The sequence below is a fragment of the Tachypleus tridentatus genome, chromosome 5 (genome assembly GCF_004210375.1).
Source record: "Tachypleus tridentatus isolate NWPU-2018 chromosome 5, ASM421037v1, whole genome shotgun sequence".
Classification (NCBI taxonomy): Eukaryota; Metazoa; Arthropoda; class Merostomata; order Xiphosura; family Limulidae; genus Tachypleus; species Tachypleus tridentatus.
Window position 1 is genome coordinate 9,888,311 of NC_134829.1, and position 27,959 is coordinate 9,916,269.

Genomic DNA, 27,959 nt, shown 5'->3' on the forward strand with positions numbered 1-27,959 from the left:
AGTTGGAAATGTCCCTCACAAGATGGGTAAGCAGTGTTGGAAATGTTTATAGCAACGGCGGTTTAGAGGTTTTGGAAATGTCTTTAGCAAACGGGTGTAATCAGTGTTGGAAATGTCCCTAACAACGGAAGGTAAGCAGTGTTGGAAATTTATTTAGCAACGGGTTTTGCAGTTTTATAAATGTCACGAGCAACTTGGTGTAAGAAGTTTTGGAAATGTCCCTTGCAACGAGGAATTAACAGTTTTGGAAATGTCCTTAGCAATGGGGTCTAGCAGTGTTAGGAATGTACCTAGGAACGAGGTGTAAGAAGTATTGGAAATGTCCCAAGCACATAGGGGTAAGCAGTGTTGAAAATGTTCCTAGTACAGGAAGGTAAGCAGTGTTGGAAATGTCTCTAGCAATGGGTGGTAAGTAGTGTTGGAAATATCCCTAGCAATGGGAGGTAAGTAGTGTTGGAAATGTCCATAGAAACGGTGGATTAGCTTTGTTGGAAAGGTCCTTAACAACGGATGATTAGCAGTGTTGGAAATGATCCTAGAAACGAGGAATAAGAAGTGTTGGAAATGTTCCTACCAGCGGGGAATAAGCAGTCTTGGAAATGTCCCTACAAACGGGGGATTAGCAATGTGCGAAATGTCCCTAGCAACGGGGTTAGTATTGTTGGAAATGTCCCCAGCAACGGGTGATTACCAGTGTTGGAAATGTCCCTAGCAACGAGTAATAAACAGTGTTGGAATTATTTCTACCAATGTATAGTAAGCAGTGCTGGAAATGCCCCTAGCAACAGAGGGGAAAGCAGTGTTGTAAATGTCCCTAGCAACGGATGAGGAAGGCAGTGTCGCAAATTCCCTATCAATGGAAGAGTAACCAGTATCGAAAATATATCTAGCAACGATAAGTAAGCAATTTTCGAAATGTCCCTGGCAATGGGGATTAAGCAGTGTTGGAAATGTACCTATCAACGGGTGATCAGCAGTGTTGGAAATGTACCTATCAACCGGTGATCAGCAGTGTTGGAAATGTGCCTAGCAACTGTTGGTAAGCAGTGTTGGAAATGTCCCTAGCAAAGGGGTGTAAGCATTGTTGGAAGTGTTCGTAGCAACGGAAGCGTAAGCAGTGTTGGAAATGTCCGTAGTAACGGGAGGTAAGCAATGTTGGTAATGTCCCTAGCAACGGGGGGTAAGCAATGTGGAAATGACCCTAGCAACGAGGGTAAGCAGTATTGGAAATGTCCCAAACAACGGGAGAATAAGCAGTGTTGGAGATGTTTCTAGCAATGGGGTTTAGCAGTGTTGTCAATGTCTTAAGCACATTGGGGTACGCAGTGTTGGAAATATACCTAGCAACAAAGAATTAGCAGTGTTGGAAACGTACCTATCAATGGGTGATCAGCAATGTTAGAAATGTGCTTAGCAACGGTTGGTAAGCAGTGTTGGAAATGTACCTATCAATGGGTGATCAGCAGTGTTAGAAATGTGCTTAGCAACGGTTGGTAAGCAGTGTTGGAAATGGCCCGAGCAACGGGTGTTAGCAGTGTTAGAAATGTCCCAAGCAAAAAGGTGTAAGTAGTGTTGGAAATGTCCGTAGCAACGGGGGTAAGCAGTGTTGGAAATGTCCCTAGCAATAGGCGGTAAGCAGTGTTGGAAATGTTCGTAGCAACAGAGGGGTAAGCAGTGTTGGAAATGTCCCTAGTAACGGGAGGTAAGCAATGTTGGAAATGTTCCTAGCAATGGGGGTAAGCAGTGTTGGAAATGTTTCTAGCAACGAGTGGGTAAGCATCGTTAGAAATCTCTCTAGCGACGGAGCAGTAAGCACTGTCGGAAATGTTCCTAGCAACGGAGGAGTAAGCAGTGTCTGAAATATCTCAAGCAACGGGAAGTGATCAGTGTCGGAAATATCTCTAGCAATGGGAAGTAAGCAGTGTCTGAAATGTCCTTAGTAACGGAGGGGTAAGCAATGTTGTAAATGTCCCTAACAACGGGTGAATAGCAGTGTTGGAAATGTCCTTAGCAACGGGTGGTAAGCAGTATTGGAAATGCCCCTAGTAACGGGTGATAAGCAGTGTTGGAAATGTCCTTTGTAACGTAGGGGTAAGCAGTGGATGAAATGTCCCTAACAAAAAAAAGATCAAGATCTTTATCTTTCTTATCAGGATGAATTTTTTGAAGGTTGTCTTTTATTTTTGCAGGTTTTATTGCATCATTACCAGAAACCTTTTTGCATGGAAGGCACATAAGCTTCCTTTCATTTATAAGTGAAGGTATGAATCGAAGTTTCAAGTAATTGAGTGATTAGTCGTGGCAATTCTTTTTAGGATCTGCGGCTGCCATTACTGTTAATGGGGTCGTGGTTAAAGTTAAACAAATGAACTTTATCAACAGGCTACAAGAAGCACAGATCAATGTTTTAACGTTTTGAATTTAATGCATGAGCAAAATGCAGAGAAATATATAAAGTAACAGAGACTCTATTTTATTTTTATTTTTATCGGATTACGTGACCATGTGGCACAACGTTACACACTTTTCGTATGTCTCAAACATAAAATTTTCATTCACTTATTTGAAAAAGGGTACTTTGAATTTTTAACCTTTTAAGTATTGTTTTATTAATTACGATACCTATTGTCCTTTTTTAAACTAAAGAAACTTATACCTTCTCTTCCGCACACAGCAAACACCAATAAATAATTAAAATATCCAAGAAAAACTATCATTTTGTAATCATCAGGAATGTCAGCCAGAATGATCCTAAACATATTTAAGAATACGGCACGCTCACAATGCTTCCTGACTGGCTCAATTACAACCATCAGTTGGGTGGGCGGAGAGTAAACGACTCTCTTGTTCAGATCGTAAATGACTCATGCATTTTTGAATAATAATTTACTGCTGGTATTTTTATTTGCTTGATTAAACGATTCTTGCTTTCTGCACAATATATTATCTCGATTTGACGAACGATATTTAATAAGTCATGCAATGATGCTTCTGTATTAACAATTTCTTACCGACCCACCATGGCCCGGCATGGCCTAGCGCGTAAGGCGTGCGACTCGTAATCCGAGGGTCGCGGGTTCGCGCCCGCGTCGCGCTAAACATGCCCGCCCTCCCAGCCGTGGGGGTGTATAATGTGACGGTCAATCCCACTATTCGTTGGTAAAAGAGAAGCCCAAGAGTTGGCGGTGGGTGGTGATGACTAGCTGCCTTCCCTCTAGTCTTACACTGCTAAATTAGGGACGGCTAGCACAGATAGCCCTCGAGTAGCTTTGTGCGAAATTCCAAAACAAACAAACAAACAAACCGACCCATCAATCGACCCACGGAAATTCTCATCTTCCCCTGGGGGGTCAATATCGACCATTTTGGGGACCCCTGGTCTAAACTGACAGACTACATCATCAAAAACTTCGAAATTAATAATATGCCTATCTCACAGATATTGTTATAATTATTATTCTTTGTTGAGCGGCTACTTTTAAATTCTTTGTTGAAAATTATTCGGTCCACCTAATGATAACAAGTTAGTTTATTTCTTCCTTAACGTTTCCTATGGGCAACTATTATTTGTATATAGTTGTAGACCTAAGCTCAGTAATAACGTTTTCACTGTCTACAAAGTTTTATTGACCAATATAGTTCACAACATTACCCAATTACTGGGCTGTGAAGTCCATGGAACAATTCTCACACAAACACATACAAAAATAGAAAATGAAATAAAACACCACACTGGTCTTTCCACTTACCAAGTCGTTTTGGTAGTTTTCATTTCTGAGGCTCTTGGTATACAGATGATGAGATACCTCAAATCACTTATCATCACTTATCACTAACAGGAACATTGAGCCCCTCAGACAGTTAACCTTCTGCTGACAAAATATTTTGTGGATTTATAAGTTAGCCATTTTTTCACCTTGTAAATTCAGATATGATTCGCAGTAGATGATCTTTGTCTTGGATATCCTGTCTCTCTAAACTCTGTCAACCACATCATTATTTTTTTCAGTATAACATATATATTTTTACAATAGCTGCTTAACTTTAGAGGTTGTTTATGCTTGCGGAAGGAATTATACGGTGTACTATGTCACCTTTGTATAATTCACTTTTATAAGCATTAACATAATAGCAACTTGTTATTTTTTATCCAGCTTATTTCATTCTTTCCCAAGTAAGGTTATCTACGACTTCTGTTATGTTCCTTACTCCCTCTGCATATTTTGTGTAAGATTTTGAGGAGTGAATATTATTTGGATGCAAGTACAAAAAATCCAATAGTACTTTCAGTTCTTTCTCAAACACAAGTGATTATGATGCATCGTCTATAGCTCCATTTACTCCTATTTCATAATTCAGAAGCAACAATGGAAGATTTTTGATTTCACATTTCTTCTAATCATCCACATAAATGGCTATTAGACTTAACACTGTTCAGTCGTATTTATCCACCATGTTGTCAAAATATGGTCAAAGAACTGTTGTTCTGATCGTTTTAATTTCAATAATTTAACACATTTCCAACAGCAAGACTGATTCAAAGTTTTGTCTATGATCTAAGTAAAATTACTTAAACGTATTAAATTTTGAAATAAATTTGTTAACAAGTTTCCTTACTAGTGTTTCTGCTCACTAGTTAGGAACATCATATGCTTTTAGTCGTTATATGAGATAATTTATCATAACCATGATGAACTTATTCTCATAGCTATTCTATGGCAGAGAGCAAGCACATTGACAGAAACTCTCTTAAGTGACGCTCCAATACTATACTGTCGTATCTGTTCATGCTGTTGCATTCATGGATATTTTTGCTCATAGCATAACAGATATTTCACATCAATCCTTTATAGAGTCCTATCATCCAACCCAATACAAGTGCTCCCATAGTCTCTTGAGTGTCTTCTTAACACATGCGTTTTCAGCTGTTGAAAGTTGTGTAGGTTACAGAGTGCTGGAAAAGTAGCAGTCTTGGATGGTATAGCTGCCGAACTTTTCAAACGTCGAGGACTAGTATTAAAACTAGGAAGCTTGTATCTTTTTGAACAATGCTGGCTGGCTGGAGAACTACGTCAGAAATTCAAGGGTGTCCGAATTGTAACAATTTACAAATATAAAGGAAATCAACATGACTGTGTAAATTACCAAGGTGCATATCCGTCCCATACATTGTTGGGAAAACTGACCAAAATACTATTTGGGCAGCTGCAAACAATTTCTGAATATGTAGTACCACAAAGCCTATACAGTTTCCAAGCAAACAGAACCACGACCATTAAAATCTTCTTATTGATTTCACCATATCTTCTGTCAGTTCTGAAGACAATTTCTTACAAGCTATTAGTTTATGTGACGATGTGTAGGGAGGTAAATGTATATAGCAGTTTATGTGTCTAAATAAATTACATGTGTGTGTGAAAACACACGCACATGTAAAAGTTTTTCATGAATATTTTATGTCAGGAATGGATCACTCATATATTATACAAAATTATTAAGCCTCAAGTAAATGTAAATGGTGAATTTGAGGCAGATGTTAAGCTTTGCAATATGATATTTATTGTGGTTACTGACCTATAAGGTATAACTGTGAAATACATTATGCTTGTAATTTCCATTAATATGAAATTGAAATATTCGGCAAGTAGTAAACCTTCATGGAGAGATAAGAGTATTAGTGTTACTCAAAATATAACTGAGAGAAAACACTTTTACCTGTGGTTTCTCAGTAAGACCGGTGTAAGATATTTAAATTGCATCGAATTGAAATATTTGAGTATATGCAATTCTCAGTAGTATACAAAATTGAGAGATAGTAGCTTTACCTTCGTAAGATATAAATTATAGATTATAATTTAATTGTCATAGAATATTTTCGGTCATGCGAAGTCAAATAGTTAGAAATGCACTTCTTTTTAAATGTTCTCTTAATGTTATTTCAATCCAAGGAACAATATGAGATGGATGAATATGCAGGTTTTAATGTACTTTGGGTAGGCAGAAAGTACTATCCAAATTGCGAAACTTTGTAAACTGCATGATTGCTAGTATTAAACTTGTAACTAAAAACGTTTCTTAAGGAAAGACAACGAAAATGTTATAGAATACCGCTGAACAAAAGTGAAGGTTGGTGTCTTATATTCAGAGTCAGCATACTGTGTCACATTAATCGTTTCATTCATTGTCATGGGAATGACACTGAAGGGGAGCACTGCAAAATATGTATTGGTTAAGCAAAGAATAAACGAAACCCGTAACCTGATTAATTCATGGGTGTCAAGAATACACATTCGATAGGTGATTGAAGCATGAGGATATGCGAGTTTTATTAAAGTGTCACTTGATGAAGGTAATTCGCATATTACGTAGATTTTAGAGAATATTTTTTAATATAACCAAGCAGTTATGAACCTCTTTCAACTCACATACCTGGTTAAATTCTTGATTAATTAGGTTTAAATTACCTTACATTTACGATCTTGACCTTTGATATTTAAGGTAAAATTCTGGACAGTATTAGCCTTCATGCTTTCAATTAATCTTTTACAGTTTCATTATTTTTGTGTGCCAAACTTCAAACGATCCTATTAAGGAGAGCTAATTTGATGACTGGGACTTTTTGTTTATTGAGAAACTCTACTACTCCATTGAACTAAAGATGTCTGGAGCCATCATGAATTTATGCCCTATAGAGCCGATGGATGGTCGTATAATACTAGCTGATATTAGGTTGTTCAAATGATAATGGATGTTTGTATCAAAATTTAAGTAATTTATAGGGTTAAGAAACCTGTTTTGTTTTACAACTTAATGCATACCATTGGAAAACCAAACTTTCTTGTATTCATAACGTTAGTTATTTTTTCGCTGATATCGGGAATATATTGTATGCATCAGTGTAATGTTTTGTAACTTGTTGTAAATTGGAATTTATTATTGTTTGTTTGTTGTTGAACAAGGTGTGTGTGTTTGATTTTTTCAATGGTTCTTGGAGGAAATGTGTTGATTTTAACGAAGCGTTGTTTTAATTGGTTGATTTCATCGTTGGTTTTATTAGGTGCGTATAAATTTATGGCTTTGTTTGTTGTTTTTTTAACATGTTGAGTGTTTGTTTTATTTCACGTGCTGAGTCCCAGGGATTATATAGTCCAGCATGGGTGATTTTTTGTGCATTCCTGTTTTGAATTGTGTATCGGTTCTTGTGATCTTGAGGTTGAGAAATACTATATCGTTAGTTTTTTTTCGTGTTCACAGGTGAAATTAATATTGGAGTGTATGGAGTTAACGTGGTTGAAAAACTAAGTGTGTTCTGTATATGTGAATCCAGCAAGTGTATCGTAAACATACCTGTACCAGTATAGTAGTGTAAGGCTGAAATGATTGCTTGAAATTCAATCTGTGTCATGAAAATGTTGGCTAGAACTGGTGACACGGGATTGCCCATACTTAAGCCATTTATTTGTAGACAGTTTTGATCATTGACCATAAAATTAGTTTTGGTTGTAGTGAATTCTATAAAGGTTGATAAGATGTAGATAATTGCCTAAATCAATACGCAAAAAAAATTAAAATGAGCAAAAATTTTGTAAATGTATTAAAAATTGCGTATGTAACATGTTAACACCATGGGATATTAGCTATCGAAGTATTTTTAAAAAAACACATCAACATAGAGGGCACTTTGAGTAGTGTCTGTCTGTTCTGTTTGATTCGTCAAAGTAATAAATGTTTAACATTAATGATAAGTTTATAGGAAGTAGTAATGCTGGACAATATATTTTTGAATAGATGATTAGTTATTACCTTGAATAGTGTTGTCTATATTATAAGACAAGTGTCATTCGTGTGCCTAATATACAGAACTTTCACTCTAAGTGTAAATACGACACTTGCAAGTAACTAAAAGTTTCAAATGGCCACTTTGGAAAAATTAGTAAAAGCATTTGAAGCCTTAAAAGTTGTTCAACAACCAAGTCCAGCTGTAAGCGGATCTGTTAAGGCTCAGAATAAAACTGAAAGTGAAGTTGAAGACATTCACTCTTCTTCTATAAGTTACGTTGTGTCCAGGTAGGGAAATCATTCAGTAAAATTACAATGAATCAGCCACGTGCGGCAGTGCCGAAACATCAAAATCACGTCCAGTTTCTTTTACATAGTTGCTGTTGATCTTATATTTATGTTTAACTGTTACTTGAGACGCTGTTGAGTTATTCGTATCGTTTATGGTTTAGTATTACAGATATGATATCATTAGCAAAATATTGTTGAAATAATATGAACATTCATATTAAGAATCTTGTACAGTATAAATTTTAAGAATGATCTAATTTATGTAATAAATTATATCAATTTATAAAATTATTTATAGTACTGATGTTCATAATAAATTACAAAGTATTGTTTGCATGTATTTGTCTTTTGGTTCATATTTAAAGTAATGAAAAGGATCATTTATGATATTTTGGCTTTTTTTTGTGGTAAATGAGGGTGGGTGCAGTTGAAAAGAATCCCATAGATCGTCACTCATATTTCAGTTGACTGATAACATTAGGCCTAGAAAAGAAAACAAGTTTTTATGATTAAAAGAAAAAAATGAATACTGTTTTAAAACCATAATAAAAGAATAACTCTCATGATCATGTATAACTATTCATGAAATTTTTAAATTTTAAGATAGTACTGTGTAGTAATCTAGTTGTGATGGTTGATATTAATAACAGTTCCATAAACAGACAAATGACAAATAAGTATTGTGAAAATATTCCACCTGCACACATTTAATGTCTTCTGGACTAAAGACCTTATATTTACAGTAACCAATAGTAATTGTCACATTTTCTATAAAGCTGTTAGAATGTTTAGCTTTTGAACTTTATTTTTACAAGAGAGGATGATGACAATGTTCATGAACCTGAGCACAGTCTGTGGGAAATATTGGGGGTGACCCAAATCATGTTGACATTATTCTTTTGATAGAGTGAGTTAAAAATAATAACCAGGACCAAACAGTAATGTTCTTTATAAGGAGTTTAAAAAGTATGAAACATTAGATGTACCAACTTCTCTTTTCTTTATGGTAAGTCAACAAAGAGTGAAAAAGTGCCCAATGGTTGGAAAATTGATATGCTACTTCTATTTGTAAATGGGATGATAAAAGTTGCACTCATAATTTTTGACCAGTTTGTTTACTTTTGTATCAGGGAAGATTCTAGAGAGTCTGGTAAAATAATTTTTGTAAAATGATGTTTTACAGTACAGTACTACTAAAAGGAAATAAATGTAGATTCAAAGAAGAGAAATCTTCCTTTTCTAACCCAAATTGTTTAGAGGATATTAAGTGTTATCCAGATAGGAGAAAGAATGAGAACTTGCAATTATGTCATTGAAGGAATCAATCTGGACCCTTTTTACCAGTGGAGTGCTTCAGGTGCCAGTGCTTGGGCCATTGCTTTTTCTTATTTACTTTAATGATATTGATAGGGAACATAATTAGGGTAAAGAGTGTAGTTGATGTTGAAATTTTAAATATTTCTAGTTGTATTGAAGATTAAGTTGACACTACAGAATGACTTGGATCAGTTGGTTTATAGGACAGATATTTGACAAATGACATTTATATATAGTAAATGCAATGTTATTATTTGAGATCATGCTATTAATATAGGTGGGAGCCCATTCTTATAGCTATGCTGAATAAAAAGATCTTGGAAAAGGTTGGACAAGTCAAGCAAGCTGTCAAGAGTGTATACTATTGTTAAGAGCAAAGTTAATCGAATTTTAAGATATACAGGGAGACCTGTAAGTCCCTACCCATCCATATATCTTATGTATCCAGTGTGTCACCAGTGTTCTTGAGCTCATGTACTCACGTACTTGTCACAATACGCTCTTCAAGTGTAAATGGGCTGACATCGGCCATATTTCGCTGAAAAAAAAGAAACAAATTTATAATACATGCGTAATTGAATATAACATACCGTATTTTCCGGTTAATAAGCCAAATCGTCGAATAAGCCGAAGCCATTTTTAAGAAGTGACAAGTTTCTTCAAAATGATTTCTTAGTCTCGTTTCAGCGTCAGCATGCATGTTGTGTGTGATCATTGGCGTTCTGTAGTAAAGCAGAACATGTCGTATTGAGACAGAGATGGAATCAATATGTCATTTGTTATTGGCTCCACTCACTGTAATTAGGTAACCAATGAAATTCCAGAAACAACGTTTCACTGTAGTCTTAACGTGCTTTGCTGATGGGACAAAATTACCGCCTATGGTAATTTTCAAAAGAAAAATATTTCCTAAGAAGAGGAAATTTCCGAAAGGAGTGATCGGCCAATAAGCCGACCCCCAAAAATCAGGTCCAAAATTTAGGGCCAGAAATTTGGCTTATTAGGCAGAAAATACAGTAATCCCATGTGGATGGGTAGGGACTTACGGGCCACCCTGTATTTATGACAAATCTCAAAAAGTATTTTCAGATCTAGGAGCTAGCCCTAAAACTTGGGAACCAGATGTGCTTTACCTAACTTCATTGCTTTTTGTGTCCAGAAATGGGGGCTATGTATATATCTATTTACTTTCACAGCAACTAAGTATTCTAATGATCACATGATATCAACAACCATGTAATAATATTGCCTGAACTAAATGCCTTTAGTCCCATCTGGGTCTAAACACTTGCACTGATTGGTTGAATTGAGAGAAAGAAAGAAAACAAAATGGCTTGAAATTAGCAACATGTTGTGCAACTGCAGCACTTCATTCCAAAAAAACATGAAGTGCTAAATACACCTTTAAAATTCTAGAAACAAAGAGTGATTTCAGACTCAAAGTTAGCAAAAACAGTCTAGAACTGTTCTAGGTTCAAGTTCATTTTAGCACAGCCATATGCATGAATAAAATGGAAGAAAATACTAACTTCCACAATGAAATTTATAGTCACAATGTGACCTGGTACCAAGGATTTATCGAGGACTTCTATAGAAGTGCTGATCATAAATCAAATGAGGTAATTGCCTTTATACAGATCACTTGATTGGTCCTTCAAATTTTGTTTGCAGTTTTGGTTTCATTGAAGGGCTACTGTGATGATTCTTGGGAGGAAATGGTTAAAAAGTGATTGTAATGAAGTTTACATTATTATCTAGGGGATCAATAAGATAAAGATCTGTAATTTCTTTATGTTACATCCTGAAGATAAGAAACACAAGTTTAAATTTTGAAACACAGGCTAGGCCTCATTTAAGACATTTTTTGAATTAAGTGATTGTTGGCTTATGGGAATGTCTTTCAACAGTAGTGGAGGCAGGTACTTTGTGAGTTTGAAAGTAGTATTGAAAGTTTTTACATTTCCCAAGCTAACACCAAACATTGTATTCTCAGGCACTTCATAGTTTTTTATTTTGTAGGAATTAAAAAGTATAATAGAATAAGTAGAGAAAGATTTTAGACTTGCAAACTGTTATCAGAAATATATGAGAAAAAGGTGACACATTTTATGCTAAAATCAACTGAAAGCAAAGCTTCACCACAAAGGAATACAATATGAAGTTATACACATAAGAATTGAAAGAAAGTTTAAGGCAAACCTTTTAGTTTAACTGTAGTCTAGGTGGAAAAGATCTATGCTATTGCATTGTTGAAGCACCAGCCACAGAAGCTTTTAAATATTGTGTAGATAAATATTGGAAACACCCAGAGGTCATATGACCTGGGGAAGTGCCCTTAAACTTTGTCTTCAAGGTTCTGACTTTTGTTTTCCTTGTAGAAAAATTCAAGTCACCCTCATTTTTCACACAAGTTGGTCATACACTGTATCACAGACAGTATTATTGCACATTTACTTTTCAAACCTCTTGACACAAGCCAATCAAATTGGGAGGCACTACTTACTTGCCCACATTTTCCTAACTTAGCATGTAAGATGTAGGTATAAGCTAATCAGAAAACTTAATTTGATCTCCTCAGTGTGGTATGTTAGTATCAGTTACATGCATTGGTTGTTTTTGAAAGTTTGTATAAAAACAAAGAAAAGTCGACTGTATATTATATTGACTGATATAATTTGCTTACTTTTTGTCACTAAATTTTAAAATTGTTAATGATGATTTGGAAAGTTGTGCCTTTTTCTGTCATACGGATTGCTGTATTTTTTATAAGATTGTTTGTTATGAGAGGTAATTGTTAATTATGCAAGGTATGTATCATAAAGCAGTATTAATTTATTAATTAGATTGTCTTTACATAATAATGTATGGATATAATTGTATTTTCAAGCATGCAGCCAAATCAAAATTATATATTGCTGTCCATAATGGCATTCTTCATTTGATCAGAATGTCTTTATCAAATTGGTTAAGTGTAAAATATTTGAACACTCTGAATCAATTTTTGGTCAGAAATGACAAGCCAATGAAATATTAGAGAACAAAAAACCAAAATAGTTTCACAGGTTTTTAAATCAGAATGTGTTCAGTTGGTATGTGCAAGATAAAAAGGCACTGATTAAATTGTAAAAGTGCAGGAAAAAAAACAAAAGTACTTATGCATGTGTGCACTAAATTCCTATTAAGACTATAAATCATGACCAGTATTTCAAATTTAAGTAAAACAAAAAGAAAATTATTTTATATTATTCTGAATGAAAACAAATACAATATTTTTTTTTTATATTCTAATGAAAAGGTTTTTGAATTAATGTCCAATTATTATAGAATGATGAAAACAAAGAATAAATACACGTAGAAGGAGCTGTATGCAATATGTGATTTAGAAACGCAGCCCTTCAGTCTTTATTCATTATTTCTGCTATGACACTTTAATATATAATATACAAAAATTGGGCAACTTAATTAATCAGAATTATGATTATAATGAAAATAGGGCTTTCAATTATTCCAAAAAACAGTCAAAATTGTAATTAAATTAACTGTAGGAAAATAATCATCTAATTGAACTTATTGTTTCCAAGTACAGTAAAACCTGATTAAGCTGGAAATTTTACTCGGTCCTGTGCGATTCTGCCCTAGACAGGTTTTACTGAACATAGAAACAAAAATTTCAATTCTTACTTCCCTTGAGTCAAGCAAGTATAATGTTTGTGAATAAAGTTATTATACTGTTTCTGCTATATTTATTACAATAAGAACAAAAATAGACATTAAAATTATACAAAAGTACACAAAAATTTCAATCAAATTTATTTGAAGAAGGTGTCAAATTTCAGCTGTTTTATAGTTGTAATGGACTTTTCTCATGCAGTTTAAAGAATGCCAATTTTACGGCCTTTTCATAAAGTTCGTTTTCCTCCTTCATTTTCGCATACAATTTGAAAGCATTAATATAATTAATACTTGTGATGAAGTGGGAATTTCTATTTCCTTACTATCTTTTCCATTTTGTTCACCTTCTGTGATTCTATTATAGATTTTAAATCAATTTCATCAGTTTCTGTTAAAACATTCTTGCTAATGTTTACAAAACTTTCCACATTCACAGAATCATCTACATCAAATTTCTCAGAGTTTGGATTTCAGTAGAATTGTGATAACAAACAACTTTTTTTTAAAACGGGAGTAGTAAGTAAATTTTTTTTCTAAATTTAAAATTAGGTAAGATAGCAATTTATTTTTTTGTGAGAATTATTTAAAGAGTAGAATTTTGCACTTAAAAGACAAATATATTTCTACAAATCATGAATCTAATTCAACTGCAAAAATAATGATGGCAGAAAAAATGTGTATTTAACCATTACTTACTGTAACAAAGTATCTGAGAATTTATTAATATTTAAACAAATTATTAATTAAATACAAATTTATTAATATTTAAAGAACTTATTAATTAAATAAGAAATTAATATTTAATCAAAAACATTCTTTCTGCCTTACTCAGGTTCTAATCCTACTTGTTGATAGATGAGGTAGGTGAAAGATAGTTTGCTGTCTGTGTTACTCGGGTTCCACCATATAGAGGGCCTCTTATAAGAGAATCTTAAGATAGTGCTGCAAAATTTTGATATTTCTTGTACAGATTTCTGTCCTATGCCATTTCCAGCTTAAACAGGTTTTACTGTATTACTGTTTTTTTTATCATTCCACATAATCAAGATATTGTCACTATATTTGCTTGTCCTGCCTTTGTCATGGCAAAGCTTCTAAAGCTATATGTCACTGTTACCAAGTTTGAAGAGCCAACTGGTTGATAACATATTCCATCAATTTTGCATCTTCTCGTGGTTTAAGGAACACTGAACTATTCAGTTAATCAAATGTAATAAATTAAAAACCTATAGATTAATCAGTTAGCAAATATTACTACTTGTCCAACTCCAGTATTATACTGAAAAAAATTAAGCCTATCAAATGTATTGGTAATATTCAAAATTAGTTAATTTTTCCTTCTACCACTGAAACAGAATATTCTTAGTTTGTTCAAATTCTTAATAATATTCAATGCTTGATTCATTTCTTTTCAAATTATTCTATTCTGGATTAAACATTGCTAAAATCTTAAGCCTCTCCTTGTGAAATTAACATAAAACTAATACAAGGGGCCTGTTGGTCTATTGAAGCTATCCCATTCACTTGGAAAACAACTACTTAATTCCACTCTTAAGTTATTGTTATCATAAAGCCTTCCAATAAACATGAAATTACTGCATCCACCACATCTGAAAACAACCCATATACAGGCTAATCATCCTGTCTGAGCTGAAGATGACTCCTGTCCTTCAAAAATCTATATTTATATTTTTTAATTGTACCATACTTATAACTAGAAATACAGATGACCTTCTGTAGTAATGGGAGTTAACGTATAATTTTGAGGTCTGAGACAGAAAAACTAAAAGTACTTGTAAATGTAGATTTAAAAAAAATTTGTAGAGAGAATAAATGTTTTTGTGTTATGAAAGTTTGCAGCACTTAGTGTATTTTAGTTATAATAATTAAGATTGAATACTATTAGATTATTGTAGGTAGATCTAAAGTTATAACATTAGGCTTATTATTAGATCATGGTCTTAACAGTTGTTTTGAAGTAGGAGTAGCAGTGCTGAGTTACTAATTATTAGATTAAAATAAAGAACGATGATAAGTATGTATAATGAGAAGTATGTTGTACTAGTAAATAATAGTATCAGTTCATTGGGTCTTCCAGTACTTTGCAATACAGGACATCAATTTTGAAGTCCTTTCTAAAATTTGAAGGCCTTGTAAAACTACTGTATGTAAAATATCATAACTGCACATGTACATCTTTACCATATTGCATGTTTTAAAACAGGTCTTTCAATTGGACATATATTTACTGTTTGTCTTTCTTCTCTGTTTTTGCACAGTGTTGCAAGTTATGCTAACTACTGGTTTGTTTCAAATATTCCAAGGTATTTTGAGAATAGTTAAAGTTAAAGTTTAAAGTTTAAACTGCATTAAAGTTCTGAGGACTTCCACATATTCAGTTTTCAACCTCAAGGAAAATATTGGGTATATGATTAGTGTTTGATTAATCTGCATTTTAACTCCAAAATATCTTAATTATATGTAAATATACAATTACTGAGTGGATAGATCGGAAATATATAATATAAACTAATCAAGTTCGATATGAGTATATGTATTTTAGTGGTAGTTATAGCTTTAATAAATTTGTGGTGAGATAAGTGGAAATTTTTGTTATGTGAAAATTGTGAGTTTAAGACTTTTAGGAGATTCAGAAAGACAGTACACTAACAGGGATTGAGGATAATTTGAAGATATTCTTAGGGATGATTACACTATTAGAGATGAAATAGTTAGGAATAGAAATTAAGAAATTGTAAATCAGAAGTGCTGCTTAATAAATATTGTGAACTACTTAAGAGATTTAGGGTAAAAGTAGATTTAGCTCTTTTGTGCTTTCTGCAGACTAAATAAATTATGTAGTAGAAACCAAGGCTTTACTAAAAGATTATTAGGAGTATAATTAGATCAACAGATGGACTGGCTAGATTCATAAGATAATTTTGAGGATAAAGGTGAGCCATATGCTAGAGCTGTGTTTAACTTCAGCAAATTAAGTGTTTGGGTATTTGGGGAAGTTTTAAATATTCACTAAGCATAGCTTCAACCAGTGTTTTTCAAATGGTGGCTTGAGACCACTAAGGGGATAGCAAGCTGTCTGTGCTAAGCTAACATTTTAGTTTGATATGAAAGATTGCTATATTTATGTTTATTTCTTTTGTCTTAGTAGAAATAATTGGAAGCTGTAATAATGAAAACCTGGATTCAGCAGTTATCTGGCTCAGAAACACTGGTTTAAACAAAACTGCTAAAGAGTTGAAGGAGGTTGGAAAATTGGGATTAACAAATTTATAGAATAGCTGAAAAAAGGAGAAGTTCTAAAACAGGAGATTCTGCATATAAATTAAACAATAGGTTTAAAGATAAGTCTTGTATTTGTTGTAAGATCATGAGTTAACTTAGGATTGAAGATAAAAGTGATAGTCAAGGGATTAAATCTATATAGGTTACAATGAGTGGTTTAAAGGGTAGAAAGTTTTAATTTATAATAGGCTTCCTTATCAGACAAAAGAGGTCAATAAGAAATAACTTATAGGTAGCAAAAAATTACTTGGACCTTTAAGGCTTTTTTTTTTTGCATCCCCCACCCTTGAGAAATGTGAGGTTCACACCTGCTCTTTACTGCTCCAAAAATTATCATTTTCCATCTTAAACTTGTATAAACTGTGGCCTTCACTACAGCTAAATTTCTAATTGCAACTCATTCCATAAGTCAATTACTTTGTTACAAAAACACCTTAAATGGAGCCTAATTTGTCTGATTGCAAATCTTAAATGTGTATCTCTTCATTCTGATATTTTCAGAATGTAATGCAAAGCAATTAATAATCTGCATTCTTGTGGTAGGAGCAGCCCATAAAAAAATAAAGACCTTCACAGTCTTAATGTCTTTTTCTTCCAGTTTAGCCACTCACAGATTCTGGATGAGGAAGACTTCTTCAAAATGATTCAATTAATCATTTATTACACTTTTTCATGTTTCTACTCCTGTCTCGTTATGACTTAGGTACAAATTTGTTTCAATTCATCTTGTTTGATGGCACCTAATTTTATTATGGATATAAAGCTTTAATGAAAGTTTCTGAATTGCAGCCATTGATTGATGCTAGAGTATATAGAGGATTTCATATCTTTATATCAATATTCATTTGTAATCCTGTCATTTCTTCTTTTGTTTATTGGGAATGTCCAAAAATACTGAGTTTTAACTTTGGTTAAATATGGATTTGTGTAATAAATAAAATGAGTTATGATTCTCTTATTTCTCTTTGCTTCGGTTTAAAAGCATTTGAGTAACTGCAGAGCTATAGATATAATGCTTAAGTCTTCGGTCTTGTAGTAACTTTATCCACATGTGAACCAGTTGGAATATTTTTTGCATTTTTATATCTAGTAAAAATACTCTTGGTTTTAATGGTAGGAATACATATCACTTTGCCACTAATGAAGAATGTGTATTATTATGCAGAGAAGCAGATCCAGTAAACTTTGTAAGTGTTACATTTTTTACTTTTCAATAATATTGTGCAGTTATCAGATTTCATTTATTAAGGTTTATTTTTAAAGAAAAACTGGAAATAACCAATGATTTTAAACTTTGAAAGTACTCACTATCTCTATCATGGACAACCCTTTAGCAGAAATGTGCATGTTTATGGCATGAGGCAATCCTTAAAAATTTCAATCTTCTCATAAAATATGGTGTTAAACAAATTTCTTTAGGCAATATTACTTTTGTTGTTTTGTTATTATAGCAATATAATTTAATTTAGTGAAGGTAACTTTGTTCTTATGCTTGTTTTAATTTAGGAATATTATGGAGTACAGTAGATTTAACTTTTGTCTTTCAATTTCAACTGCCACTGTGTTACTGTTAGCTAGTTTGATATTTGAGTCATGTAGTTGAAAGAAGACCAAACATGGTTCCTTTTTAACTCTGAGTGTTTTCACTCTATGTATGATAGAAAAGCCAGAGCAAAATACTAAATTATAAACTTATAAAACAATATTACATTATCTGAAATAAGTGTAGGGATATGAACACAGTGTTATTGCAGCAGTTATTAGTAACTGATAACTAAATAAATCTCTATTTTTTGAGATGGTATCTCGCATCAACTGTGCATGAGATTTGCATGCTACTAACTTTGAGTTAACTCTTACATGAAAAGCTTGTATTTCATGACCTCATCATTATCTGTGAAGGATGTGACAACCATTGTTCAACAAGTTGTGGGCTCTTTCATGCAAACTAGGGCTCCTCCTCCTCCCATCCATTCAGCTGAGTTTTCTTCTCACAAGTCTGAACTGTCCAGGATCACAATTATTTTGACCAGCTGTTTTTTCACCAAGGTTTTACTTTAGATACTGCTTTTATCTGTGGAGAAAAATACTCACCCTTCTAAACTCTTTTTGACACGATTTTGTATGTATGTTCTCTTCCCTGTATCTTTCGTTACTCATATGCTTCGTCCTCCTTGCCTAATGACTCTTTTATCCTGGTTTACAGTTATTTTGTATTCTCATTTCCTGATTTCCAGTCATTTAAATACTTTTACATGCTTGGGGTGGACCCCTTAACTTCTGTTTTGCTTTCTAGTGATCAGTTTTTTGGGTCTTCATCTGTTTTTCACCATCCTACTATATTACTTTGCATCACTTCACCTGTTTCTGAGAAACTGTCATTTTTTCTCACCACTTTAGGTTGTACTACTTACGCTGTGACTTTCCTTGCTTGTTTCCTCTGCTATTGGGATTTGTTGAGTTGGAATTTTCTTGTAGCTTATTTTTACCTGCCTCATTCTATCTTTTTCATTTTTGCTGGACTCCTTTTCTTCACTTAGAGGTTTTATTCAAGAATGTTGCTGACTCATTGACTTTCACCAATGTTGTTAATCTTTAGCATCTTGAAGATGTGGCCTCTGATCTCTAGACTAAGAACAGGGATGTTACTCTTGTTTTTACGTGAAGAAGACCAGCAACTGGTTTCCTGTAAGTTACATGTTATCTCATCTAGTTTCTAGTTGTCCCAGGGTCCTATATTTATTTTTTCTCTTCTATATGGTTGTCCTGTTCACCCAGTCTATGTATGATCAAGGTTGACACATCATACACTTGTTTTACACATTTCAGTTTCCTTATTCTCCAGATATATTTTGTTTAGTCCATTGGAATCATGTCTCCCATTTTTTCAGGCTGGCATTTGGATGAATTAGAACATATTTTTTTTCTCCAATGATCATCATCATCTGCTAATATTTTTCAATCTACATATCATCTTTGAGAAGGGTATGCACATTTCTTTTGTATTATCATTTTCCCCCTTATGGGATATTGCCAGCTAGCTATTGTTGTTGTCTACCAGGGTATGCTTATTTCCTAACATTTGTATTGGGCCCAGAATAATAGAAAATGTTCAACTCAACTGTCGTGGCTCTACAAATGCCTACTGTTGAGATAGGATGCTCCAAGGGACCATTAGTGGTGTCTTTGTTGTGTTACTCAATTGCCTGATCCAAACCATACTTTTCAGTTACTATCATAGAAAAAGCTGTGACCAGAAAAGTAACTGCACACTTATTTGTCTCACACTGATTGGTTATTAAAAATAGGTATCCAGTGGTGGTCTGGGCACTTTTACAGATTCCTCTAATGCAAGCCCAATTTCTTCATTTTAGTGTGGAATTCTAGTTATTTTATGTGTGGAAGTTGGGTATTGTCTCAGAAGTTAAAATTTTTCTAATGTATATACCTCTACACACCTTCCCACCACGTTCCCCACATTTGGTGCACTTTCTTCTTGCCTCATTCAAGAATGAAGTTGAGTCCAAGTGCTTTGAGGAAGATGCTGTGCAAGGAGATTGTTTTGCCCATAAATTGGTGATACATGATGATGCCATTGTACACAGGTGCAATTCATGTTAAATATGTAATTTTTAGGTAAGTGTTAACTCAGAACTAATAGCATGCAAATCTCATAGCTTTGTATGTGAATGTTGAGGGATCAAGCTATTCTGTGTGCATAGCAATGAGTGTGCATTGGAAATACATTTCTAGGTAAGAAAACTGTTAGTGTTACTTAATGTTAAATAATGCAGTTGCATTGCATATATGATACAGTTGTATGCTTGAAACTTATGATTTTAAAGAAGTAACTTAATTCTGAATTATTATACTTGAAGTCTAAAGAGAGAGTTTTGCTGGCTTTTCATTTTATTTTTTGCCTTTTGCTGAAACCTTCTAAGGCACAAATTTAACAGTTGATTGTATGTGTTAATTCATACTACATTTCAACATTGGATGTTGGTTCTGGTATTGATTGTGTTGGAAATGCTTGAAGATGAGATGGATTTTGGTATGCAAGCTCATATTCCATACCAATTCCTATTTCAAGGTGAAGACATAAGTGATCCTCTGCTCACTGCTTATCTTATGTACAATTCCAGATAACATATGGTGTTGGATGTGGTTGAATGACCATTAAGCTCTGTTGTGTTCTAGCCACTTGATGCCCAAGAGTACAATTCATTTGTCGTGATTATGGGATTTCTTCCTGTTGTTCTGCCTTTTATGTTCATGACACTGAGGTAATAGAGTAATGAGCATACCTGTATCAGATGATAATGTGTAGTCTCATGCTTAGGTGTGATGTTTTCTTTCATGGCTCCACATTTTCTGGTCTTTCCTTGGGTGTTTTCTAAAGGTTTTTAGTTAGTTTGTTTTTGTTATCAGCCTTCTACCAGCATCCATTTCTAATAGATTCTTCCCTCTTCTCACATTTCTTACCCAATTTCCTCACTTCATGTGATATATGGTGTACTTTTAATCAGTCTTGAAGTGATTAAAGTGCAGATATGAAGAGAGTATTGGTTACAATAGGAGTGGTGTCATGCTTCTATTAGTGAAGAGCTGTTACATATACACTTGCATTGAGATGTGCAGAAATGGGAGGTGGTAGGCTAGTGATGTGGATTGAAAATTTACATCAATAGAGGGCAGTGCTAGTTGAGAAAAGCTATTTTGTGAGAGGAGTAATTATATCTGAAATACATTTTCAATGTAGGGAAATGCTAGCTTTTATGTTTATCCTGTACAAACAACATACATAAATGAGTTGGCTAATTGGCTACTTAGTCATTTCCAATTGCAGTCATATGTTCTAATAAAACATTGTTATACTTATCAGTGATGATAAAACATATTTTAATTACATGATCAACATTTTATTTGATTCATACTAGATCAATGGAATACTACTGCATATCGTAAAAAAATACAAAATTATGATTCTTGGTCACTTCGAGTTGATTATAGTGAGTTGCCAAGTAACAGATGTTTAGGTTATGTTTGAAACATTTTTTAAACAAAAATTTTTTTTTGAAAAATGCACAAATGTCAATCTGTGGATAATGTTAAATGAAGGGTAATTTTAAAATTATTCTCGTACAGATGAAAACTGAGAAAATAGGAAGATCAATAGCATGCTGGCATAATGTAGTGGTTCACAATTTGGCACCTATTTTCTTTGTTCTTATATGGGGGGGAATATACACTGTGTTGTTAGGAATAGATGTGGGCAGTTAGTGGTATTTGCTAATTGATTTATCTGTGGCCGCATTAATTGAATACATTGGCATGATCCAACTGTACAGTGTTTCTCAAACCATGGTACATACAAACAAAAAGAAAAAGTTTCCAGCGAGTGCTGCTAGTCAGTTACTTTCCTTCTAGTCAGTTGGCAGTTCAAAATTAGTACGGTATCAGATAACCTTAGTAGCTGTGCCATGAAAAAAGTGAAAAGAAAGGGTTAACACATTTTGCAGCAGTGTTGATTTATTTGTAGAAATTGAGAAAAACAGTAATAACTGGAAACATTAATTTCAGTTAATTAATTAAATCATCATTTTTGTTAAATGATTAGTTTATGTGCAGTCAGTAATCAATGTAATCACTACTCATAAATAAGGAACACTCAAGTTAGGAACACTACTAATCAAGTAATCAGATTTACCTGATTAATAAGCCCATCAGTTAGCAAATATCACCCATGTCTAATATGGTGTAATAACCTTATTTATTAACAAGTATGTTACACAGCATGGGATAAATGTGTGCAAGAATGTTACAATATTTGAGCTGCTCAAGAGGAGAATGTTTTAATAAATGATAAATGACAATGTAATGGCCTGTTGTGTACCTGTGGATGGCAAACATTGTTGTGGAAGATTAACAGTTGAGTAGCAGAATGGAATAGAAGAAATAGTGAATACAATTTAGCTGGCCAGTGTGGAGAAATAAGAACTCAACAACCTGTTAAACTGATCTTTTTCCAATAAGTGCTGAAAGATGTTTCTTCCAAGACTGGTTCAAAGTACCTACTACTAGAAAGTGATGTCTGGAATTGAAAATCAGTTTTCTAAGTTCACTTTTGTGTTTTTTTACCCCAAGCTGGAAGAGGACTTCAGAGTTTTGAAAGGCCTGTATGTGGTCTCAGGATAGTTAGTTCAATCATTACATTAGTAACCAGCAGTTAGGAATAACAATCCTCTCCTACAAGCTCAGTGTAAAGTTAGAAGAACAAATCATATAAGCAGCTCAACTATGTTTCTGATGTTGGGTTGAAAGCATTGATGTTTCCCTTTGAATATCTGAGATGTCTACATCCAGAGAGGAAGACACCTAAATGCTGCTGTGTTTTGATACTTGTTTCAGTTGGATACAAATTTTTGCTTGCTGCTGTAGTTGGTACTCCCAATTGGTTTTTGCATATTGTCAGGCAAATTATCATGCAGCAATCCTCCAGCAAGAGGAATGTAACACTACCCTTATTGTAATTAGCACCCTTTCTAATCATGCACTTATTAACCACTTTTTGCTTGGTAGTCTTGGTGTGTAGATGTTTATTTTTCTTCTCCTGGTTCATTTTACTTACCCACATGATTTTACTTTATTATTTTACATTTTCATTCTGTTTTGTGGAGAATTATGACTTATTTTTTTGCAAATTTTGTGAGTGGTGCTCTCAGTTTCAGATGCACATGACTACTACTGCTGTTACTACTAGAGTGGACTTACCAGTTGTGTTCAGTGAAGCAGAACCACGATTATCAGCTCTTGAAGTAATGGATCTGGTTTATCAAGAATTGATCAATTTTATCCAAAATTCTGAACAACCTGATGATTGTCCTATTGTGCTAGCTCAAGGTGTGTCTGAATGGGAAGATGAGGATTTGGACAGACGTTTCCCCCTTCTGAATATACTTCTTAGTAATATGTTAGGGAAACTTGCTCAGGCTTCATTCTTCTTTTGTGAATTTGATTAATCAGGTATGTTATATCCTGTTCTTGTTTTTTGAGGTTCCAAAGGGAATTAGCCTTTGATTCATTATTTAATGTTTCCTCCATTTCCAGATATTGGAGCTTATGGAATCGATTTTGAGGAACACTTGCATTTTGGGTCAGTATGCTTCGATCCCACATAGGTTGAATGATCTTGCTTTTACTTCCTCTTTTTAGACTCGTAACATTTAGAATCTCATTCCTTTCTTCCAACTGTAATGTTTCAGTATTCATCTAACTACTATACTCTGTTTCTGATTTTCCCTTCATTTTTTAATTGAGGCTGTTCCTTGTTACTCTGATGGATTTTCTAATGAATAGATGGTATTTTGAATATTGCAATTATATTTTATATTTATGGTTTAGTAACAGATTTTTGTGTTCATCTTCTGTCTGAGGCTTTTCACAGGAACCCTGAAGAGTTTTCTGGAAACATCATCTCCCTTCTCACTTAAATTCACTGGTTGTGCATTCTACACTTCATGCCACCACCTTTGTGCGTGACTTTTGTCTTATCCCTGATGAGGACATCTGGTTTCTCACTTTGGATGGCATTTCATTATTCTTATTTTGTTCATACTTCATCCATAGCTGTGTATTGGCAGAAATGGGATATTTTTTGCACTGAGCTTGGGGTGTCCCAGCTTCTTATCCTACAGTTGCTTATACCTCAGAATTTATTATCTGGCTTTTTGAGAGGGAAGGGGGTTTCTGTCTCCTTGATATCAGGTTATTGGGCAGCCCTATCCCATACTTTATCCTTGATTCTTTCTTCTGTATAGTGGGTCATGAAGGGTATATGTGGGATGTTTCCATTTATATCCTGGGCACTCCTTCACTCTCTCTTGCATCAGGGATGTTATTGACCTTTGGACTTTTCATACCAGTTTCATGGTAGCAGAAGTTGGTTGTGTGTGATGAACTTCTCTTGCATACTAGATTACTCAATGCTAATTCTGTGTCATGCCCTGGAGTTGGGGGTTTCCTCACATCCATGATATTATGGCTGGTATGATTCTTTTCCTACCCTCAAGTAGATATCAGTACCCAGCGAGGAGGTATTGGATGTAATTGACTTACTGATTACACTCTGTTATGCCTGAGCCATTCTACACCATGGGACACATTCTCAGTTACCAACTTTACTTTGGTGGGATTGAGTTTACATATATATCCAGTTAGGATGACTTTTCTGACTTATCCTCCCTCACTTAGATGTGCTGCCTTCCTTTTCTGCTATGTTTGTTCCTCGCTGCTTATGGTTATGGTTATGGTTCAAAAGTGATGTGGTGCCCCTCCTCCAGTCATGTGATCCATTTCTCTCCTTTATATAAGTATCATTCGGATGCTTTTGGGAGATACATCTGTTCTTCTTTTGCACCAGTCCTTTTCAATGTGGGATTCTAACTAATGTTAGAAGCACTGTTTCTGTAGATATAAGTTACTTGCAAAGAAAATGTTTTTACAGTAGGTATTTCCTTCAGCTGACACTTACAATTGCCCTTCACACAATATTTTGGTGCTTATGTCTTCTGCTAAGCTTGAAGTGATGGTTCATTAGTGGCGCCAGAGGGTATCATATGAATCATGTGATAGTAGTGCCTTCCTGCTGGTGGAGAAATAATGCATAAAGATTTCCAGGAGAGATGTTGGAATATTTGATTTAAATAGGGAGTACGTGGAAGGTTTGTGACATGCTATAAAAAAAAAAAAGAGTTGCAAATACAGGGCAACATAAAATGGTAAAAGCTGATCTTTTGGGCAGAAAGAAGTACCTTTGGAAATACATTTTCAGTATGGGAAAATTATAACTTTTAAATGCTTCTAAGTTAGCTACAATTCCATGTGAATACAGTTAAGTATGCATCGATGTATAAAAGCAAAGCATGCCTACCAAACTTGTAGAATTCCTACAAACTTGTTTGACTAGAAAAGTGTTTGACTACTCCTTTCCAATATTATTTGTATGTTGAAATTGTTAAATGAAAGAGTTAAAGGATATCACTTCAAAAGTGAAAGGCTGTAATGAAAGTGTAAAACTTGTACAGCAGAGTTGAAGATAGCAATCAATCCCCAGACGACACCATAAACCAAGTCTTAGTAATGATGCCATCTCAAGCTGAAGGATATGGACGAGAACCCTCTGGTCTAGAAAACCATCCTAAAAAAATTGGTTATGTTTTTCTATACTGTGAACAAGATATCAAACAAGAATTTACAGTTTCACAGTTCAAAAGATACAAGCTTCCAACCACAATTCAGAATCAGTAGCCGTTGTTTTTATGCAGATTACTGAAGAAACCTAACATCAAGGCAATCCCATTTTGCCATGTACCATATGTGTCAAATTCTCTGATATAGCTTCAATGAAGTTTTATGTCTTTTGCTTGTTTAATTTTGTGTTTAAAAGTCATACATTTATAACATTATCTTATTTATAGGAAGATGTGAAAAGGGAAGAAAACATTGACATAGCTGTTTCCTGAAGAATTCTGATTTCATGGGCATAATTAAGCTTTATTTGAGCAGTTTGTATGTGATGAAATTTAAAATTTGAATGCTTATATAGACAAACCCAGCTGTAATATAAAAAGTACTTGCAGTGCATGTACAGATTTATTAGAATTATTCTTAATAATGTATATATCTTTCAGAAAAAGAGAAACTGCTCTCAGCAAGAAAGAAAAAATAACTCATTGTTCTACTGTTGCTGATGCTATTATTTCCCAGAATGTAAAGTAAGTACTATATTTCCTGTATATTCTTTTTACCAGTTTAATATTTCTTAAGTAGTGCAGAGTTACAAAAGAAAAAAAAATTACAATAATCAGATTATGATTATCACAGATCAAAAGTATGAGTATAAAAGATAAATGCATTTCAAAGGCGTAGTGTTATTTCTATCATTAGTATTAGTTATGCTAATTTTTTTATTTATCTATTTCTTCCTCTGTTTGATGGTTGACATTTGAATGAGTTGCAAACTCATTTATGTGAGAAGCTGATATGAGTAATCATTCATTTTGTGGAGAAAAAGAATTGCATTTCATTGAGAGTCAGAACTATTTCCTATATTCATTCTGATGAATTGTATTTAATAACCTTTTCTTTGAGCACTTAGAAACATTAACTTACTTTTGTATTCTGCTGTATTAATGTTTTTTGTTGTTTTTCTTGTTGTGAGCCACATTTTTTCAGCACTCTTCACTTTTTCAGTCAATTTGGATTTTCATTCATATAACTGGACATAAACTTGAATAAGATCATATGTTTCTTCTGATTTCTGTGAAAACATGTAGGGTGAGCATTCCTTCATTCGTTATTGTTACTTAAATTGCTTCATGGTTTTATCCAACCCCAAAACACCAGCTGATCCTGGCAAGTTTGAGGAGTAGTGTATTAATATTTCATTGAGCTGTTTTAACCATTCTATTTCTGGAAAGAGATCCAGAATAGAAAGAAAATACATTGTTCTTGGATGAACACACATTGCATTATTACTTCCATGACTGTTATAAACATTGCATCAAATGATGTTTCAGCATTTTAAAAGAATGATGACATAAACATTCTTTTATTTTGTAATTTACTAAAATATTTATGAAACTTGCATTGTTTATGGTTGGTTAAAATAGAGGTATTTTGTGTACTTGTATTACACTGTGTAACAAAATTTTTACTTTTTCTTGTTCCTGGGTTGGTAGTGTTACTTCCCTATTGCTTATGCCTAAAGTAAAGGGAAAAGACCTATTTTTCTCTTCAAACTTTGGTTTTGTGACCTGGGTAATGAAATTTTCAAATTTACCCATTTTCCAGAACATTCCAGGTAGATGCAGTGCTGAGTAGCTGATAGAGAATTTTCTTGAACATACAAGAATTTTCAAGCCATCCTCAGAAGATGGCAGCAAATCAGAAGAGGAGGTATACGTTGAAGATCCAGATTACGATTTCAGAGATGCAGCTGGTGACAGAAACCCATAATACCCCAACCAAAGAGACCTCAATGACTTGATCAGAGATCTTGGTCAAACAAGTCAAATGCCGAGCTTTTGAAATCTAGGCTTAAGGAGTGGGATTTATTAGATGAAAGTGTGCAAGTTGCAAGTCAGAAGAAGCGTCACCGACATTTTTCAAGCTTCTTCACTCGTCAAGATGGGCTCTGCCTCTGCAACAATGTATCCGGTCTGTGTGAGGCAATTGAAATTGCCTGTAACCCAAACTAGTGGTGCCTCTTTGTTGATAGCTCATCCAGAAACCTCAGAGCTGTGCTGCTCCATAATGGGAATAAGTATCTGTCTCTTCTCCTGGCTCATTTGGTGCATCTCAAAGAGGAATACAACAGCATTAAGACCTTGCTAGAAACCTTGAAGTATGATAAGTATGGCTGGGAGGTTATCGGAGACTTCAAAATGGTGGCATTCCTGATGGGTCTCAAAAGAAGCTTTACCAAGTTTCTCTGTTATCTTTGCCTTTGGGACAGCAGGGACGCTGCAGCGCACTACAACAGGAAGCACTGGCCACAACAGACCGAGTCCTCTGTGGAGAGGCACAATTTCAAGTGT

The 27,959-nt window shown here is 34.1% G+C and overlaps 1 protein-coding gene across 9 annotated transcripts in view; it reads left to right on the forward strand.

The window, feature by feature from the left end:
- The first annotated feature begins 7,684 nt into the window (after positions 1 to 7,684).
- htt (huntingtin) overlaps positions 7,685 to 27,959 on the forward strand; it is a 303,204-nt gene continuing 282,929 nt past the window's right edge. For 8 of the 9 annotated variants that reach the window (XR_013028209.1, XR_013028210.1, XM_076501072.1 and 5 more), the window contains exons 1-2: positions 7,685 to 8,067; positions 26,052 to 26,135. Coding sequence is in view for 6 of the 9 variants with exons in the window: in XM_076501072.1 (XP_076357187.1) it covers positions 7,913 to 8,067; positions 26,052 to 26,135 (239 nt within the window). In the remaining 3 variants the exon portion in view is untranslated. Of the gene's footprint in view, positions 8,068 to 17,479; positions 17,550 to 26,051; positions 26,136 to 27,959 lie in introns of all 9 variants that reach the window. The other variant, XM_076501077.1, reaches the window with a different exon arrangement.